This window comes from Macaca nemestrina, chromosome 5, assembly GCF_043159975.1.
Source record: "Macaca nemestrina isolate mMacNem1 chromosome 5, mMacNem.hap1, whole genome shotgun sequence".
NCBI lineage: Eukaryota > Metazoa > Chordata > Mammalia > Primates > Cercopithecidae > Macaca > Macaca nemestrina.
Genome location: NC_092129.1, coordinates 110,325,001 through 110,345,292, shown reverse-complemented (window position 1 = coordinate 110,345,292; position 20,292 = coordinate 110,325,001). Strand labels below are relative to the sequence as shown.

Sequence of the window (20,292 nt, the reverse complement as noted above, 5' to 3'; positions counted from 1 at the left end):
TGAACAAGATATCAAGATAAGTAATTAAATAGCTGTAGAGCTGTTCAACCAGAAATGAAATGAGTCACCAGCATATAAATGCTGCTTTGCTCTGAATGACAAAAATATAAAAATCTTGAAGTGTAAATCTAATGGGTTTTGTATTGGGCTTTATCGATGTGGGCATTGTTTCTGGCTGTGAAGGAGTAGTGTCTTCTTTGTGGTTTTTGCCGAAGAAATGTATGAGTGTTTACATTTGGGGAGGGAGGGAGTGTTGCTTTTGATGCAATATGTATTTTAAACTTTATAATTCTCTACCTTTGAAATACCTTTGGTTCAAAGGTAGAGAATTATTAATTATTATTATTATTATTAATTTTTTCCTTTTTTACAACAGTTTTAGCATAATACACAAAGGATTATAAAATTGTAAAGCCTAATGTATCTTAGACATCATGTAATATAATCTCTTAATTTTAGAAATGAATTCGTATCCACAGCATTTTTGATAAGTAATTTTATAGATTATGCAGAAAAAAATCTTCAAAAGCACTTGTATTTTAAGTCATTTTTGTGCTTAATTCAGATTGCTTTAATATCTGTGCTTTAAAGAATTGTTGACCAGGTGCAGTGGCTCATGCCTGTAATCCCAGCACTTTGGGAGGCTGAGGCCGGCAGATCACTTGAGGTCAGGAGTTCAAGACCAGCCTGTGTAACATGGTGAAACCCTGTCTCTACTAAAAATACAAAAATTAGCTGGGTGTGGTGGCGCATGTCTGTAATTCCAGCTACTCGGGAGGCTGAGGCAAGAGAATCACTTGAACCCGGGAGGTGGAGGTTGCAGTGAGCCAAGATTGTACCACTGCCCTCCAGCCTGTGTGACAGGGAATCTGTCTCAAAAATAAATAAATAAATAGTTACAAGTGACTTACATTTTATATCTTTTAGTATACAGCATTTATCTCATTTGAGAAACACCTTGTCAACCGAAGCAGGGTATTTTTAATACTTTTAATGCCTATAAAGTTTTGTCTTGAAATGAGAACATTTGAGAAGTATAGAACAAATATATATATATATACATGTGTATATATATTTTTTTAACCTAATTTTAAATTAGGCCATTATTACAATTACATTTTTTTCTATGATAAATTTATATGAAGTTGATCTCATAATGACTCTTGGTTCTGGTTTTATATTTTCAGAGTACTTTGAGCATAACAGTTATGAACAATTTTGCATCAACTATTGCAATGAAAAACTTCAACAATTTTTTAATGAAAGGATTCTGAAGGAGGTAATTGCCCTTATAACTTAAATTTAAGATCTGCATAAAGCTGTTTTAAATTTCAAGGAAGAGATATGCTGCAGTTACCCTGATTGGTGGGGATGGATGTTGTATAATGGAAGGTGACTGAAGCCCGGCAGAGGCCCCGGGGCTCAAGCACATCAAAAGTGTTAATGGTTCAGCTGAAGTTTAGGGACCTGATAAAAACTCTTAATGGGGGCTTCCTCAGAAGTGAACATCTATTTTTATTAGTGACTTTTAATAGACTTGAAGCTCTGTTTCTTTTTATGATTTTGTTGTCTCTCCTTTTTTTTAAAATTTATTTTTAAATTTATTTTTATTTTTATTTTGAAACAGTCTCGCTCTGTTGCTCAGGCTGGAGTGCAGTGGTGTGATCTTGGCTCACTGCAGCCTCCGTCTCCCGGGTTCAAGCGATTCTCCTGCCTCAGCCTCTCCAGTAGCTGGGACCACAGGCGCGGGCTACCACACCCAACAGATTTTTGTATTTTTAGTAGAGACGGGGTTTCACAATTTTGGCCAGGCTAGTCTCGAACTCCTGGCCTCAAGTAATCCGCCTGCCTCAGCCTCCCAAATGCTGGGCTTTACAGGTGTGAGCCACCGCGCCTGGTCTGTTGTCTCTACTTCTACCACACCAAACAACTTTCTACCCTCATCCCTGCCTTTGGCATCTCTCATTCTGTTTTTTGTTTGTTTGTTTGTTTGTTTTTTAGATGAAGTCTTGCCCAGGCTGAAGTGCAGTGGTGCGATCTGGGCTCACTGCAACCTCTGCCTCTTGGGTTCAGGTGATTCTCCTCCCTCAGTCTCCTGAGTAGCTGGGACTACAGGCACGTGCCACCATGGCCAGCTAATTTTTATATTTTTAGTAGAGATGGTGTTTCACCATGTTGGCCAGGCTGGCCTTGAACTCCTGACCTCAGGTGATCTGCCTGCCTCAGCCTCTCAAAGTGTTGGGATTAAAGGCGTGAGTCACCATGCCCTACTGTACCTCCCCTTCTTCAGGTCTCTCTGCTTCTGCCTACTCTGCTGCCTGCTTACCTTTCTCTGTCTGGCAGCAAAGCCACCAAGTCAGCAGATTTGATGCGTCGATTGTCCTGGAGTGCCTCTGGGCAGTACTTTCCTTGTCACGTCACCTTGTGGACTGTCAGCTGCTTCTACTGTATCTGGGCTGGAATGTGCAGTATTTTATTTCCTATTCCCATCCTTTCTATCTTTCCCACATTTTTATTATGTTTATGTTTTTACGGGCTTCCCAGCACATTCTAGCTTTTGTACATTTTACTTACATTCTATAGTTAAATAAATTCTGGCATAAACAAACAGGTAAAACAAGTATTTACCAGTAAGGTAATTTCTCTGAAAATGTTTATCCAGTCACATTAGTTCTATTACTATGTGAGGTTTTACCTTCATGCCTCTAATTTAACATAAGCTAATCCTTCCCTTCTACACCAACCTACCGAAAAACTTTATCTAGAAACATTATAAAAAGGAGACTGTATTTTGATTTATGTTCACCTTTTTAATATCCTTTAAAATAAATGTGAATTTCAAATTGAGATGTGTTAAAGTGGACAGTGCCTTCTAGAATGTTGGAAACCTTTTCTAGTATCTCTCATGGGAGGAAATATTTAAACATTCAGGAAACAACGTTAAAACATATTTACTTAAATTCATTGCATAGTTTACCCATCTATGATAAAATCCCTTTAAAAATTTTAAGAAGACACAAGACATGGTTGAGGACTCAAATTTGACCATATATTGTTCTTCCAAATTACGCTTATTTTCCCCAAGTGATGTATGCCTCGTATATATCACTGTATTGATATTAGAGTCCATTTGCAGTTAATTGCTATTTCCTTGCCTTTAGTGCCTGTCTGCAAATGTTCAAAATCTGGTATGTTTTTGGAAAACATTTAAGGCTATACCAGTTTGTATAAACCTTTGCATTCTAATTAGTAAATGTTATGTTCAGAAACAGCACAAAATTTACTATTGCTCTGTATTTCCATATCTATGATTATGATTATTGCATTTTTAGGAACAAGAACTCTATCAAAAAGAAGGTTTAGGTGTTAATGAAGTACATTATGTGGATAATCAGGACTGTATAGGTATGTGTTTTTTAACTCCATCTTTGAAAAATATGGGAAGATAAAGTGAATGGGTTCAGTACTTTTTCTGTGCTTTGTAATTGACATGACTTGTTATATGACTTGAAACTGGTGTTTGAGAGAAGGTTACTTCTCTATTACTGCTTGGAAGTTATTTTTTCCTACCAAGACATCAAAGTTATCTTTGTTGGAAGTTTTCTATAATCTCTTCTATTTATTTTGAAGGATGTTTTCCTACTTAAATAGTTAGCATGTGAATTGGTTAAGGGGGAAACTTAATTGCCTAGTCAGCAAAGAGATTTATTCACCTGAGGAAGTCCATAGTTAGGCCAGGCTCCAGGCAAGTTTGTCAGGGTCTGCCCTGCTTTTCTGTGATTCTCTTGGTTCTGCTGTACTCTGTGCATTGACAGCACCCTCTAACTGGTTGTGAGTTGACTTCATGTGTCACAGCCAGATAACACTGTGCAGCAGGAGAATAGAGGCTCTGCTTTCATTTTAGTGGTAAAGAAACCTTTCCCTGTAGCCCCACAGCCGGTTTTCAGTCTTTCGTTTCTTCCCCACCCCATCTCTAAAATAGACCGTTGGGCAAGCCTTGTTTTTAAAACACAATTTGACAATCCTGTTAGTAACTGATGGGCTAGATTTGAAAAAAAAAATAGTATAATAATAATATTACTTTACATCAGTATAAATTTTCAAAGCATTTTCACATTTCATCTGGTCCACTCCACGTTTCCTTAACACACTGACCCTTTCTAACCTCTGTGTCTTTGACTGTGTGGTTTGATATGGCTGGAACTCTTTCCCTTCAGTTTGTCTTTTGGCCCACTTTCACCTGCTACTACATCTATCAAAATACTCGCATTCGTAGCTTAGTTCAGCATGCCCCTCCTGCACTACCACTAGTTACCCAAGAAGCATCATTTTCTCACTAATGTAGTTAGAATTTTCTCTTCCTATGTCTTACCGCTTTGTTCCACTCAATAATTGTTACATACTGTATTCAAGCAGTTTACATTTTATAGTTAGTTTGGACAGGAAGGAAATTCAAACGAATGGAAACAGTGTAAAAATGTGTTGTTACAGATTTTGTTTGAAAGCATTTACATCAGTTTCTAAAAGTATTATTAAAAAGCTATGCATGCAGAAGTTTCTATAGTTTCACTTTACTTTGAATATAGCTATCATTTGGAAAAGGAGGAATTTCAAATTCCTTAGCCTCTTCTCCTGGTTTACAAATGGAATGGTTGTTATAGTCTTTTGCTGTCTTTATGTAATAGTTTTTCTAAAACCTATATAATTATATACTGTTACTTTTTTATAAATGGCCAGATTTGAAATAAAAATCCATCAGCTCTCTGTAACTTTTGAGAGAACACGTATAGAATCACATGCTATCTTGTTTCTGATCAGTCCTTGAAATCTGTGATCAGTGAATTGTTCACATATCTTTAAAATGTTATGTTTTTACACTATTGTGAGTGTTTCATTTTTTGAAATAGATTTAATTGAAGCCAAATTAGTGGGAATACTGGATATTTTGGATGAGGAAAATCGCCTTCCCCAGCCAAGTGATCAACACTTTACATCTGCAGTTCACCAAAAGCACAAGGATCATTTTCGACTCACTGTGAGTTTGCCATTCTGAAACTGAGACTCTATGGTGGGATGAGACATTATTAAAAGGGTGCATTAGCTATTAGATATTATTAAATAATTAGAGTAAAAATTATGGCATGTGTAGAGCAACTATATTATATCCAGCACAGTATCTTCCTTAGATGGGTATTTATATATGATTTTTATGTAATCAAGGGACTTTTTCTCTGATGAAAAGTACATTTCATCTGTCTAATATGTACAATGTGCCTGTAGTCTGAGCTACTAGGGAGGCTGAGGTGGGAGGATAGCTTGAGCCTGGAAGTCGAGGCTACAGTAAGTTGTTAGCATGCCACTGCACTCCAGCCTGGGCAAAAGAGCAAGATCCTGTGTCAAAAAATTAAAAGTACAGTGAGGATTACCTGCTGTCTTCATGGTCTCCCTTCTGAGCTAAGTGGATATCACATTCCAGGAGTCACAAGCAGCCATCTGTCTGCTCATTTGTAAGACCAGCAGTTGAGGTTGTGGCTTAGAACTCTTGACTGGTGCAGGCAATACATATTAGATAATGATCAGCCAATCATCTTGACCCTCTTTCCTAAGGAGTTTTGAGTGGAAAATATACTCAGAGAGGGAAATTGAATCTGAAGCAATAGAAAGATTAGGTAAAGAGAAGAGCAGACACAGACAGCAGTAGAAATAAATGAGAGGTGCACTCTAAAAGGGCCAGAAGACCTGGTTTCTTTTTTTTTTTTTTTTCTTTTTTTTTTGAGACGGTTTCGCTCTCGTCACCCAGTCTGGAATGCAATGGTGCGATCTTGGCTCACTGCAACCTTTGCCTCTTGGGGTCAAGTGATTGTCCTACCTCAGCCTCCTGAATAGCTGGGATTACAGGCATGCACCACCACGCCCAGCTAATTTTTGTATTTTTAGTAGAGACAGGGGTTTCACCATGTTGGCCAGGATAATCTCAATCTCTTGACCTTATGAACCCCCTACCTTGACCTCCCAAAGTGCTGGGATTACAGGCATGAGCCACTTTGCCTGGCCCAGAACACTTGGTTTCTGAACGGCTGTTAGGTCCTAGAGCTGTGCTTGAGTCTTTGTGGCAATGAAAAGTAGAGCCATTCTCCATGGGGGTGGACTGTGTGGCTATTGAGATGTTTCCTGTGTTCACCTCTTCTGAGCCTGTCTTTTCATTCAGTCATCATCACCTGAGGTAATAAAAGCACAACTCCATCCTTGTACCCACAAGAGCTTGGCTAGTACAGACAATGTGCTAGCCACACAAATGGATGTCAGTTTCAACCACAAAGATAGGTGCTGCGTCATCTCATAGATAACATCATTAACAACAACAACAAACAGGAGAGTGAGAAAGAAAAACTGTTTAGAGTTGCTTAGTGGAATTAGGAAACTAATAGGCAAAATTGCCTCCCAAACAAACTGTATATTATTTTGAGATTGTAACATAGTATAATGATTATTGCTTTGATGAATCCAGAAACTTAAGTGAATGGTAACAGGTAGTTTTGTTTCCATTCATTATTAACAAAATCAGTGGTAAATAGGTTAAATGAATTTACCTGAAAAGCTGATATAATTGTGTTAACCTTCACTAGAGTCTAAAATCTCACAACCACCTGCCCCATTGACTTGCAATTCTTCTGTATCCCTAAATATTTCTTGTAATGTGGAACCTATTTCTGTTACTTCAGTGGAGATAGAAATAAAACAATATGTATCCTCAACAAAACTTTTGCTAAAATTGAAGATACGTATCCAATCCTATTCATTCATAGCTCACTGGTCTTTGTATGACCAGCCCGTGGATGCGTGGTTACTTTTACCAGGAGTTGGCACCTGGAGTCACAAGCAGATGACTTACCAGGGGCGCTGATTGCTAGTCAACATAATTTTCACGAGGGTCTCAGAGGCATGTGACTTAAAGGACGGTAAACTGAAGCATCAAGAATGGGCCTTGGCTGCTTTTGTCAACCAAGAACAAGAATAAGGCAGTAAATCCTACTTTATTTAGGTTATTCCTTTTGTTGTATTTTTCGAAAATAATCATTTGTCAAACACTTAGATGTGGCAGGCACTATTCTAATGTTTTTACTGAATTATTTAATCCTGTTAGATGTGTATGCTACAGATGAGGAGACATACAAGGAGAGGTTAAGTGACATGCCTAATATAGCAAGTGAAGAAATGGTAGGTTGGGAGTCAGGCTAGGCACTTTGGCTGCAGAGCCTGCACTTTACTTGTCCTGGTGTATTGCCTCCCACAGGGAAGAGCCTCTCTGTTCTGCTGCCTCTTCAACCCTGAGCAAGCCTCTAAGGTTCCCAAGTCAGTTTTCTCAGTTTTATTTTTTTAGATTTTTGTTTTTCTTTTTTTTGTAGAGACAGAATTTTGCCATGTTGCCCAGGCTAGTCTTGAACTGAGCTCAAGTGACCCACCTGCTACAGCCTCCCAAAGTGCTGGAATTATAGGCGGGAGCCACCGTGCCTGGACAGTACTAACTGGGCCTGACCCTGCTTAGCTTTTGAGATCAGATGAGATCAGGTGCATTCAGGGTAGTATGGCGGTAGACCCTCAATTTTAAATGATATCTTTTTTTTTTTTTTTTTTTTTTGAGACAGGGTCTGGCTCTGTTGCTCTGGATGGAGTGCAGTGGTACTTTCTTGGCTCACTGTAACCCCTGCCTCCCGGGCTCAAACCATCCTCCCACCTTAGCCTCTCGAGTAGTTGGGACTACAGGCCTGCTCCACCACGCCTGGCTAATTTTGCATATTTTTTATAGAGATGGGGTTTTGCCATGTTGCTCAGACTGGTCTCAAACTCCTGAGCTCAAGCATTCCACCTGCCTCAGCCTCTCGAAGTGCTAGGATTATAGGTGTGAGCCACCGCACCTAGCCCAACATCACTTTTCTTAACCTTAGGTTATTTCAAGGGTCAGATGTGATCTTGTAAGTGAAAACATTTTAGAAACTTTATGATATAAATATGAGCTATTATGATTCACTGGCACAACCCTAAACTGATTTAGTTTTCTTGAAACAGATTCAGGCTCCTTGTGTAAATATGTTAGGCTATATTTTTTGGAACAGTAGGAGAGTCCCTGTGCTGATGTCAGGTGTTTCTTTGACTAGCTGCACATGGAAATCATTTGATATAAATGGTATGGGCTTTGGGATGTTTAAAAGTTCTCCAGGTTGATCCTTTCGTAGTTCATAAGCCTGTTGATTGGATTTTCATGCTCATGTGTGAGATGTTCCTCCCTCAGCCTTGTTAATGTGTTGGCGCATTACTCATCTGATGTGAAAGAGATAGATTTTTCAAAGTTCTCCAGGTAATTCTAATAGAGCACCAAGGTTGAGAACCACTGCTTTAGAAATAGGTGGTTAACTTTGTAAAATGCCAACTGTGTTTTGCATGTGCTTTAAAAAAATTTTTTTTATTATAACCATGTACTTTTAAATTGTGTGTTTTTCTTGGGGGGGGGTCTCTCTCTGTCTCTATCTTTGTGTGTGTGAGTGTGTGTGTGTGTGTGAGTGTGTGTGTGTGTGTGTGAGTGTGTGTGTGTGTGTGTCTTACTCCTATTTTCTTTCCTAAGAGATTATACCAAATATTTGCTAGATTTTATTGATACTTTAAGGCATACTCAATGCATAAAAGCAGTATAATTGTGAAAAGTGTGAAAATTTCATGTATAATTTCAAGTGTTTTACATCTCAGTTGTTTTCTAAAGAATGATTATGTAATATATTTTTGATCATTTAGTAACTCACATAGGTATTGTTTTTCAGATTCCCAGAAAATCTAAGCTGGCAGTTCATAGGAACATCAGAGATGATGAAGGCTTCATTATCAGGCATTTTGCGGGGGCAGTGTGCTATGAAACAGTGAGTATAACTTTTACAGGGAGAAAACCATTTCATGTTGAAGCTCCACTGTACAGTATGATAGATTCTAGTCACATGTGGTTGATTATTTATTTTTTCACATGTGGGTATTTAAGTAAAATTACAAATTCAGTTCCTCAGTACACTAGCCACACTTCAGGTGCCCAGCATCCACACTGACTAGTGGTGACTGCATTGGACAGCGCAGATATAGAACATTTCTGTCATGACAGAAAGATCCTTTGGACAGAGCTATGTTAAGTGATGTTATCACAAGATGGACAGAAACATTCCTGTTTGATTTATTTTTCAGACCCAGTTTGTGGAGAAAAATAATGATGCTTTACATATGTCTCTTGAATCCTTAATATGTGAATCCAGAGATAAGTTTATACGGGAATTATTTGAATCATCCACAAATAACAACAAAGATACTAAACAAAAAGCAGGAAAACTTAGCTTCATCAGCGTGGGAAACAAGTTTAAGGTATTTAGGTTATTTGTTTATTTTTTTTACTACATTTAAAATGAAATTATTGTTCTATATTTTAAAGTGGATAATGTAGATCACTGTCAGAAATCACACAGTGAAGTTCAAGAGCAGACCCTGCATTGTTGATATTTGTATGTAAAATATCATAATGTAGGCCTAGCAATTGAACATACAGAAATGCTTGTAATTTTCTGAATGTGTTCATTCTTGGTTCTTAACATATCTGATTGCTTCTCCTAATGTTCTTGCTTCTGCATACTGTCTGGTTGACCTTCAAACCTTCTCTTTCCCATGTGTTTTCTGTTTCCTTCCTCATTCAGCAGTTTTGTTTTAGCTGGAGTAGTCCAGCTCGGGATGGCTAGAGAGGACTAGTTGAGTTGAGAGAGGAAAGCAGGCACAGCCAGGGGCTTCAGGTAAATGATCGCCTTCATGGACTCCTATTTATAAAGTGGCTGCCATGTTAAAAAGAGCCCATCTCAAGTTAATGATTCAGTTTGTAATTCATTTTCAATGTGTTTCTCTCACAGTGGCATTTTGGGTGTGCATATTACACTAAAATTTGATTAAAGCTTTTAATAATTTCTGTTAAAGATAAGCACTTAGGTGTGGCAAACTCTTCTAATTGCTTATTTAACATGGAAGAATATTTCATTTGTTTTATTAATTTTGGATCAGGAATTTATTCTTTAAGATCTGACAAGGAATAGCACAGGATTTGTCTTAGAAACACTACTAATTGGTTCTAGTTGTTGAGTATTTAGTATAGAAAAATTAATGTTAAAATGTGTGATGAGTTTAATGAATGACTAATATGTAGAACAAAAATATATATGAGAATTAATTTATTATATATTTCCACAAAATATTACTGTTATATTTATAATAAAACTCTACATTTGCTTTTCACTATATGTACTTTAAATATTTAAAATAATGTAATTAGGAAAAAGATTTAAGTGTCAGAATGTTATGGTGCTGATAGTATAAGCCTCCCCAAATTTGTTTTGGGTTGAAATGGACTCTAAATAACTAAACTGATACAATATTTATAAGAGCTAGGTTTTCTTTTAAAGCTTAAACGTGAATATAGGGAAAACCTCATAATACATTTTTAGGTAACTGAATAAAAAGCCTTGAATTTTGTTATAAGTTATATTCATTAATTACGAGTTCCTGATTCTCTCAATGAACAATCTTTTTTTCTTATTTGAATATTCTATTTCTGAATCGAAATTTGATAGGTTGGTTTAAAAATAGTATATTTGCCTATAAGAAACGGATGTCACTCACTATTTTCCTACTCTAGTATTATTGTAGTATTGCTGATAAGAACATACTTGAAATTTTAGACAATATAAATAAATTCTTACAGTTTTTCTTTGTATTACATAATCTTTTAGGTTGAGCCTTGAAACTTCTTATAATTGCTTATATTTAATACACTTTTTTTACATTAAGCCTCTGAAAGTTATAGCTGAATACTAATAATAAAATATTTCACATTTTCCTCTGAGATACCTTGAAATAAAATAGTAATAGATTCTTAATTTTAAATATAGTAGAATAGCTCATTAAATTAAAATCAAAGTATATAAGGCAATAAACACAAAACAGGCTATCGTTTACAGCAGTACTTCAGTTATCTAGCATCACTGGAAACTGGAAATTTTCTACTGGGAAGTGCCTTTTTCAGGTTATTGAAACATAAACGCTTTACTGTCAGTGTTTTAGAAAAAGTCATCCTTTTTTATGGAAACAATTCTATTATACGAATATTGGTATGTTTTCTAATAAAAATAAAATACAAATAAAGCATGAGTTGCCTGAGGCTTTTTACTCTTAAGCCTTATGGTCCTTGACTGTTCTTTGATAGTTGACGTTCTTCCCTCTCTTCTCAGCTGCTAAAGTTTATTTTGATGCTGATTTTATGTCCTTTTTTTTTTTTTTTTTTTTTTTTTTGGAGAATACTGTGCTTAGTCTGTGGATGAAGGAGTCTGGACTTTGTGACAGTTGCTTTCTTTACAAATTAGTCACTTTAATACTTCTCAGGCATGGTGGTTCAGATTGATTAAGGTTGTCAAAACTCTGTCAACCAGATAAGTGAGATACAACTGTATTACTGTAATTCAATGACAAATCCATTCCATTTTAATAACTTAAGCCTCTCAGTATATGTGATGTATACTGTAATAGTATCACTCATAGGAGAAAGAAATTTGGTGTCAGGCCGATGTTGGAATCATGTTTGCCATTATTAGCTCCGTAATCTCAGGCAAGTTATTTATTTCCTTGAATCTCGATGTTTTCACCTGTAAAATGAGATCCTTAATTAGGATTGTCGTGTTCTATCCTTAAGTAGATTAAACATAGTAACGCCTGTTGAAAGCTTTGAGCGGTACCTGACTTATAGATGACATTCGGTAAACTATACTTACTATTAATTATAGCTATGATGAATATAATATATTAGTTTAAAAAATAACATATTAGTTTGTCTTTTGTAAGTAGTATAATAAATATCTCAGTATAAAATCCAGATAGAAAAATTTTACATTATTAACTTATTTTGCAGAGTAGTAAGGCAAATAAATGATTTTAATACACTGCACCATACCACATTATAATCGATGTTATAAAAACAAGAAAGCGTAGTAACTTGTAATGTTCATTGTCAATTTTTTTTGAGAAAATTGTCCAAGTGTTTAAAAATAACTGAAATGTAAAATGTTTTAAAACATTAAAAAGGATATCTGTAGCTAGGCAGGACAATTTTGTTTACGCTAAGTGTTCCATAAAACAATCCTAATATATACTTTTAGTGTATATTTTAAACATGTCTTCATTCTTAATGTGTGTGACACAAACTTCAGTTTGCCACATTCAAATACTGTGCTATTGATCTCTTATTAAATGCATCCTCAGTATTTTCATTTACTTCCTTCATTGCCTGTACATTTTTTCCTCATTCATCCCATCTGCAAATATGAGTGTATGTTTTTAAATATTGCTAATTTTCAGTCTTTTAATTATACAACTTCTGTATAAGTTATTGTCCTTGCTTTACATTAGTCATTTTGCATGATACTGTCTGTTAAAGAATTTGTGTACCAGGTGGTTGTTAAACTGAAATGTGTTGATTTTGGATGTTATTGCATGTTATTTTATCCCAATACTGGAAAGCTAATATTAACTCGTGACACTGTGTACTTTGGCTTTTTGAAATAATAAACTGATTTCCTTTCTTTCACAGACACAGTTAAATTTGCTTCTGGATAAACTTCGAAGTACTGTGAGTACGGTTAAAAAAACAGGTTTTTTTTTTATTGGTCATCTAAAACTATTAATAGTAATTATGCAAGTAGGCATAGTAACCCTGTACTAATTAAAAATACGTTTTAAACTTTATTACCTTATTTTAAAAAATTAGTTTTAAAAATGGTTATTGTTTTGATTAGGTTTTTCTGAAGAAATGTCATATATGTGAAATCAGATTATTTTATAAATATATGGAATTCTTGACTGTTTGAAAATTAAGATTATCTTACAGTTTCAGGAAGGTGAAAATAAGTAGTAATTGTGGAGAAGAATTTTTTTTTTAGAATTAAAGATTAGGCATGAAATTCAATCTCATTTTATTACTCTTACAGTAACATTCTCCAGACATGGCAATGTTGATGTGGAAAAAATGGACAAAATATTTTTGCGCCCCGCTATAGAGGCAAAATTTATTAGAAGCCTGTTTTTTAACTATACATTTTAGTAATTCACCCCATTTTCTAAAATGAGAAAAACATCATAGACAGAAATTTCATATGTGGTTTATATAAATGAAGCAAAATTCTAAAGTAAGACTTATTTTTTACAGAAATCCACAGAACTTGAAATTTTGTTTTTGTGTTTGAGACAAAGTCTCAATTCTCTCGCCCAGGCTGGAGTGCAGTGGTGTAATCACAACTCACTGCAGCCTCCACCTCTCAGGTTCAAGTGGTCCTCCCACCTCAGCCTCCCAAGTAGCTGGGACTATGGACATATACCACCGGTCCTGGCTCATTTTTGTATTTTTTGTAGATATGAGGTTTCGCTATGTTTGCCAGGCTGGTCTTGAACCCCTGGACTCAAGTGATCTGCCTGACTTGACCTCCCAAAGTGCTGGCATTTCAGGCATGAGCCACGGCACCTGGTTAGAACTTGCGTATGCTTTTTCAAATAGTCGTTTTGAATAGCCATTTATTATATCAGTATTATTGTTGCTTAACTTACTGTCAGATTTATTTTTGGAACCATTAAAAATCTTTTTAATATCCTCTTTGGCTGCAAATATCTATCTCTTAAGGCCATGTATCTTTAAAATCCAAGACTGATGAAGAGAGTATTTTATTTTTATTTCTTAGATAGGGTGCTGCTCTAAAATTATGAGATTACTTTGTGATTTATAGAAAAAAAGGATTTCTAAAACGTGTTCTAAAAGTGTTTGTGGGCTGGGTGCCATGGCTTACATTTATAATCCCCAGCACTTTGGGAAGTCTGAGGCGGGTGGATCACTTGAGGTCAGGAGTTTGAGACCAGCCTGGCCAATATGGTGAAACCTCGTCTCTGCTAAAAAATACAAAAATTAGCTGGGCATGGTGGGGCACACTTGTAATCCTAGCTACTTAGGAGGCTGAGGCAGAAGAATCACTTGAACCCAGGAGGCGGAGGTTGCAGTGAGCCAAGATCGCGCCAGTGTACTCCAACCTGGATGACAGAACAAGACTCGCTCTCAAAAATAAAAATAAAAAAATAAAAAAATAAAAATAAATAAATAAATAAATGTGTTTGTAGAGGGCATCATTGTTGAAATAGTTCTTCCGTTTTGCAGGGTAGCTACTTTGAAGAGAAACAGTTATTTGGATGTCTAATTATTTCAGTAGTCAACAGTACATTTCATTGTATACCTAATCAGTATTCTTTTCACCTCATTCAGCATAGTATGATACTGATTCCAAATGAATGCCTTTAAGCTTTTAAAAATATTGTTTAACAAAATGTTAAAATGTTAAAATGTACAACAGTGCGACTTAGAGACCTACTGTGTATTTTTGAAGTAGAATGATTGAAAATATTGTTTCGTTTTCTTTTACACATTGGCTTAAATCTTAAGGGGCATAATTTTATTTACTCCTTTTGTCATAGGGAAATTTTCTTATAGAAATATGGCATACATAAATACATTTAAATATAGAAAAGATCACATGTACGTCATCCTGCAAGTTGTATTGTTTAAATATGTTAAACAATTAAATGTGTTAAACTTTACAGTGAAAGACTTTTCATTTTACAGTTTTTGACATTCAAATCTAAAATGTAACATTTTTGTAACATTAATAATGCAAAAAGTCATTGTAAACTTTAAATCAGAAAAAGTATGCTTATAAAATTTTGAGTTATTATATATGTATTTTTGAGATGGAGTCTCACTCTGTCACCCAGGCTGAAGTGCAGTGGTGTGATGTCAGCTCACTGCAACCTCCACTTCCCGGGTTCAAGCATTTCTCCTACCTAAGCCTCCCAGGTAGCTGGGATTACGGGCGCCCACCACCACGCCTGGCTAATTTTTGTATTTATAGTAGAGACGGGGTTTCACCATGTTGGCCAGGCTGGTCTTGAATTCCTGACCTCAGGTGATCTGCTCATCTCAGCCTCCCAAAATGCTGGATTACAAGCATGAGCCATTGCGCCCAGCCTTGAGTTCTTTAGTAATTACTTTTACAGGTTCATATGTTAATGTTACTATGCTTTGAAAGTTGCAGGTCTTAATAGAAACAGAAAAATAAGGATGCTATATGTATTGTAACAAAAAGTACCTCTGTTTTCCTAGGGAGCGAGCTTCATTCGTTGCATCAAACCTAACTTAAAGATGACAAGTCACCACTTTGAAGGTGCTCAAATTCTGTCTCAGCTTCAGTGTTCAGGTATTTTCATAATCTCTGTCACTGTGTGTTAGTAGTTGTAGCTCAAATACAATTTAATAGGTTGGATATTTTCAAATGATTCACCATTATCTTGATTATTTTACAGTGCAATAAAATTTTCATCTGTTTTCTTTAATTATAAGAAAAGTATAGAGCCACATGTGGGTGGCCTACACCTTTAGTCCCAGCTACTTGGGTGGCTGAGGCAAGAGGACTGTTTCAGCCTGAGTTCAAGGCCAGCCTGGGCAACATAGCAAGATCTGTTTTAGAAAAGAAAAGAAAAGCATGGATGGCAAATTATTTGAGCAATATTGAGATACTGTATATTGTGAAATAAACAATTTCACATTAAACATTTATGAAAACTCTCTAACAGCAAAACTGGATCTTCCTTAAGTAGGCAGCTTTCTCAATCCAGCAGTAGTTCATTTCTCATTCCACACATGACGGTCAGAAGGTAGGTTTTGTTGTCCTTTCTTCCCAGGCCACCACTTACTTAAAAAAAAAAAAAAAGAAAACACAATTCCCTCTGTGTCTGTGACACTTCATGCCTTTGCTTAAACTATCACTTCCTACCCCTTACCCTGCCGTGTCTGACCTTGCTCAGGCACCAGGCTTGCCCTGTTTGTTTTATGTCATGCCCATCCTCCCTCCTCACCAACACTACCCCTAATTTTTCCCAAGGTATCAGCCTTCTTTCTTCTTTACCTTTTGGTCCAGCTCAGCTTCCTGATACTTCTTACACTTTCTTCTTCTCTGACTCCTTATTTTGCTGCTTTGAGAGGTAGATTTACTATGAAGCTAAGGTTACTTAAGCTTCAGGGTCCTTCATTTAAATAAACCCCTTCCAAAGCCCTGCATGTAATTTTCTGCTTCCCTAAAGGCCTCTCCCCAGCTGTATAAGCTTCAGCCCCCGCCTCACAAATCTGGATCTACCCTTGACCTTTCTCACAAAACCATAGCTATTGATGAATCTAATTCTGTTTTTTCTTCTTATCTGCATAGGGTTGATAGACAAGACAGGATGGCATCAGTTAAATTCATCATCACTGATCTTTAAAGGGCTCTCAAACCTGTCCTGCCAAGTTTTCCTGGTCAGCATGTTCTGTTTCTCATCAGAGATTAGCCAGACCCATCCTGCTTTCCTCAGATCTCTGCGCGTCTGCTAGCAGATGGGCTTACCTCCTTCACTAAATATCCTAAAGCTTCTCTTGTCTGCCACCAAGCACTTCTGCCTACCACTTTACCGTCCCTCCTGTTAAGAAAGTAGGGGTTGCCTCTCTTCCTGGTTGAGGCTTATAGTTCCTTGAAAGCCATCTCTTCCTACTTTTTCATGAATCTTCAGCATTGTTTATGTTTGTCATACTATTCCCTTTCAGATGGATCTTTCCCATTACCATTTAAACATGCTGAAATCTCATTTCTGAGCCACATTCCCTTACAGCTACCTCCTCCTCCTTACTGTTTTTCTTTTCTCTCCAAGAATAGGTTATTCTTGCTTTTTCAGCTTCATGCGTTCCACTTACTCTTTAACCCCGGGATAATTTAGCTCCCACCTTGATGAGGTCACCAGTGATTGCCTTGTTCTGAAGCAAATGTCCCTTTTGCAGTCCTTATTTTAGTGGACTTCATAGCCACATTTGACTCTTTCTTGGTTCCTGACATGGCCTATGCCCATGCTTTTCTTTTGAATTCTCTGACCATTCTTGATTCCCCTGCAGGCCCATTTTCTTCTACCTGGATATTTGTTATCATCTTTTAGGATTTAAGTTAGACCTGTTTTTCTTCTCATTCTATGTCAGTACTGTCCAGAAGACCTTTACATAATGATGGAAATATTCCATATCTGTCAATTTAGTAGCCATGAGACACATTTGACTCCTAAGTACTTGAAATGTGGCTAGGAATGAGTTAGTTACTAAATTTTAAATTTTGTTTAATTTTAATTTTTTTTTGGTTGGGAGGGGCAGGGTTTACTCTGTTACCCAAGCCGGAGTGCAGTGACACAATTATGGCTCACTGCAGCCTCAACCTCCTGGGCTCAAGTGATCTTCCTGCTTCAGCCTCTCAAGTAGCTGGAACTAGAGGCATTGTGCCACCATGTCCAGCTAATTAAAAAAATTTTTTTTTGTAGGGACAGGATCTCACTATGTTGCCCAGGCTGGTTTCAAGCTCCTGGGCTCAAGTGATCTTCCTCCCTCAGCCTCCCAAAGCGATGGGATTATAGGTGTGAGCCACCATGCCTGGCCTTAATTTTGATTTTGAAAGATTTAAATTTAAGTAGTCATGTGGCTAGTGACTGCCAAGTTGAACAGCACAGATGTATATTCCCTTAGGTAGGCTCCCCAATCATGCTGATGTAACCTCCTAAACAGTGAGTCCTGATAGTCTCTAATCCAAGCTTTCACCATCTCTTACCTGGATTTTTGCTGTAGCTTCCTAAGTATTCTCCTATCTCTTCATTCTGTTTTTCACATACATCCAGAATTATCACTCCACAACTCATCTCTAATCATCATCTCCTTTTATTGCTTAAAATGCTCTGATGGCTTCAGATTAGTATTAGGGTGAAGACGTCCGATAGAGCCTGGCCCTTGTGTCCCTAGCTTCATTTCTTTCCACTCTCTCTCTCTCCCCTCTGTCCTCAAATCACCCTGACTTTCATTTTAGTTCCCTAAATGCTGCATATTTCCTCCCAGCACAGGGCCTGTGCACATGCTGCCTCCTTTGTTTGGGATGTTCTTGCCACGCCGTTTCCTTTATCTTTCACATCTCAGTTGTGTCATCACTTCCTATGAGAGCTTTTCTTGATATTCCTGACTTGGAGGGGAGCCTGAGTTTGGGGTGCTGAGCTCAAGAGCCTTTATTTCACAGTTGTAGTTACAAATTTTGTACCTACTTGTATAATTATTTATTTTTCCCCTCCTTTAATCCATAAGCCCCATGAGGGCAGGAACTGCATCTGTTTTGGCTTACACATACATTTCTACTTCCCTGGCATATACTAGACTCAGTATATATTTGTTGAATGGAATGAACAGTGTAGAAAATATGAAGATTTATTTGTGACTAATTCTAACAAATACTGGAAAATTAAGTAATTCATGTCTCTTGTGTTCTTCCATAAAGTAGAGATGTGTTTTTGTAATATTTTCTTCAAGTCGATTTTTTTTCCCATTTGGATTCCTCTTTATTTCCTAAGTGAACACCTAGTGTCCTGGCAAGTTGCACCTGTTTAGGTTTAGCTGTATATGCTATTAGATTAGCGGAGAGAGAGTGGGCTACTGATGAATCCTTTAGCTAGGATTCCTCTTTCAATAAGCAGTATATTTCAACATCTTAAGACATGTTGGCACTTTAACAGATAATATCAATTCATTATACTTTAATTTTTTTTAAGTACCAATAATAGATATTGTAATAGTAATAATGATATAGAATTTGTTCCACTCATGTAGCTAGGTAATGAGAATATGCAAAAATTATCAATAAGTTGTAGAAATAAAAATATTTATTAAGCTTTCTAAAATAAAGATATTTAAGATTTGGATTGTATTTTAACTTTCCATTTTCATTTTTTTTTTCATTTTAAAGAGAATTAATAAATTTAAGGCACCTTTTACTAAAATTGCTATTACTTTTTTTTTTTTTTTTTTTTTTTGAAACAGAGTCTCTGTCACCTAGGCTGGAGTGCAGTGGTACAGTCTTGGCTCACTGCAACCTCTGCCACCCAAGTTCAAGTGATTCTCCTGCCTCAGCCTCCTGAGTAGGTGGGATTACAGGCGCCCACCACCACGCATGACTAGTTCTTGTATTTTTAGCAGAGACTGAGTTTCACCATGTTGGCCAGGCTGGTGTCGAACTCCTGACCTCGAGTGATCTGTCCGCCTCGGCCTCCTGAGGTGCTGGGATTGCAGGCATGAACCACCATGCCCGGCCTAAAATTACTATCTTCTGATTGGCAAACACCAGGGCAAAGTAGGGGAGGTTGAGAGAAGTCAAGTTTCCTTCTTCTGTAACCTTGGGGCTGTGCTGCCTGTCTTGTAGCAAAGAGGGGTGCCAGCTCTGCACCAAGAAGCCACTCACCAAACTCCAAGAGTAAAAGCCAGTTCATGGAAACGTTTAGAAGGCAGAGTATTCGCCTTAGTGGTTAAAAAAAAATTAAGCTTCAAAACATCTTAAGAGTAAACTAGTTTCAAGTGCTGAGAAAGCAGTTGTAGGCTTGGTAATTTGTTAAGCACCATGAAATTCTTAATGAACTGTGAGCCAGTTTATAGTTTGTGGCTACAGGGCAAGCCAGGAGACTTAGATGCGTACATTTCCAAAGGTACTTGTTTATTTGATACAAATGGCCAAAAACTGTGATGATACTAACCAAACTTTACTTTTCTTTCTCCAGGCAAAGCCTAGAGCTAAATCTAGTTTTGGAGATTTTTTTTTTTCCCATAGGAATGATTTCTTGTATGTGTTTCATTAATTAATATTGAAAATTCACAGTAACAAATTAAATAGTACAGAATAATATAAGTAACAAAAAAGCTCAGCTCTTAGGGGTGACCACTTAACTCTACATCTGGGATATATTTTTTTACACTGGTTAGATTAAGCTCTGCTCTATTCTTTTAAATCAGTATTTCACATCCCATCATATGGTTGTAACATAATCAATTGATATTTTAGTTTTTTTCTGATTTTTTTTCTGTTGCCAACAATGACCCAGAGGACATCTGGACATTGTCCACATGCATATCTTTGCCCACAAGTGTGAAAAATCATAGAATAGATTTACTGAGCCAAAGGGATATTTCCAAATTGCCATCCAAAATTGTTACACTGGCTTACTTTGCTACTAAGAATGCGTCTGTGTGTTTTCCTACACTGTCATCAGCTCTGAGTACTAATTGATATCTTATAACTTTGCCAGTCAAATGGGTTAAAA

The 20,292-nt window shown here is 36.7% G+C and overlaps 1 protein-coding gene and 1 non-coding gene across 11 annotated transcripts in view; both read left to right on the top strand.

Moving 5' to 3' along the window:
• The window catches only part of LOC105479431 (myosin VI), a 162,227-nt gene that overhangs the window by 110,181 nt on the left and 31,754 nt on the right, over window positions 1-20,292 (top strand). For all 10 annotated transcript variants that reach the window (XM_071096822.1, XM_071096824.1, XM_011737381.2 and 7 more), the window contains 7 exons: window positions 1,188-1,279; window positions 3,333-3,405; window positions 4,908-5,035; window positions 8,814-8,909; window positions 9,223-9,396; window positions 12,653-12,691; window positions 15,260-15,353. In XM_071096822.1, the coding sequence (XP_070952923.1) occupies window positions 1,188-1,279; window positions 3,333-3,405; window positions 4,908-5,035; window positions 8,814-8,909; window positions 9,223-9,396; window positions 12,653-12,691; window positions 15,260-15,353 (696 nt within the window). The remainder of the gene's footprint in view (window positions 1-1,187; window positions 1,280-3,332; window positions 3,406-4,907; window positions 5,036-8,813; window positions 8,910-9,222; window positions 9,397-12,652; window positions 12,692-15,259; window positions 15,354-20,292) is intronic.
• LOC112426301 (small nucleolar RNA U13) lies at window positions 8,223-8,325 on the top strand. The gene has a single exon (XR_003017574.1). It is a non-coding gene; the product is annotated as a small nucleolar RNA U13 (small nucleolar RNA).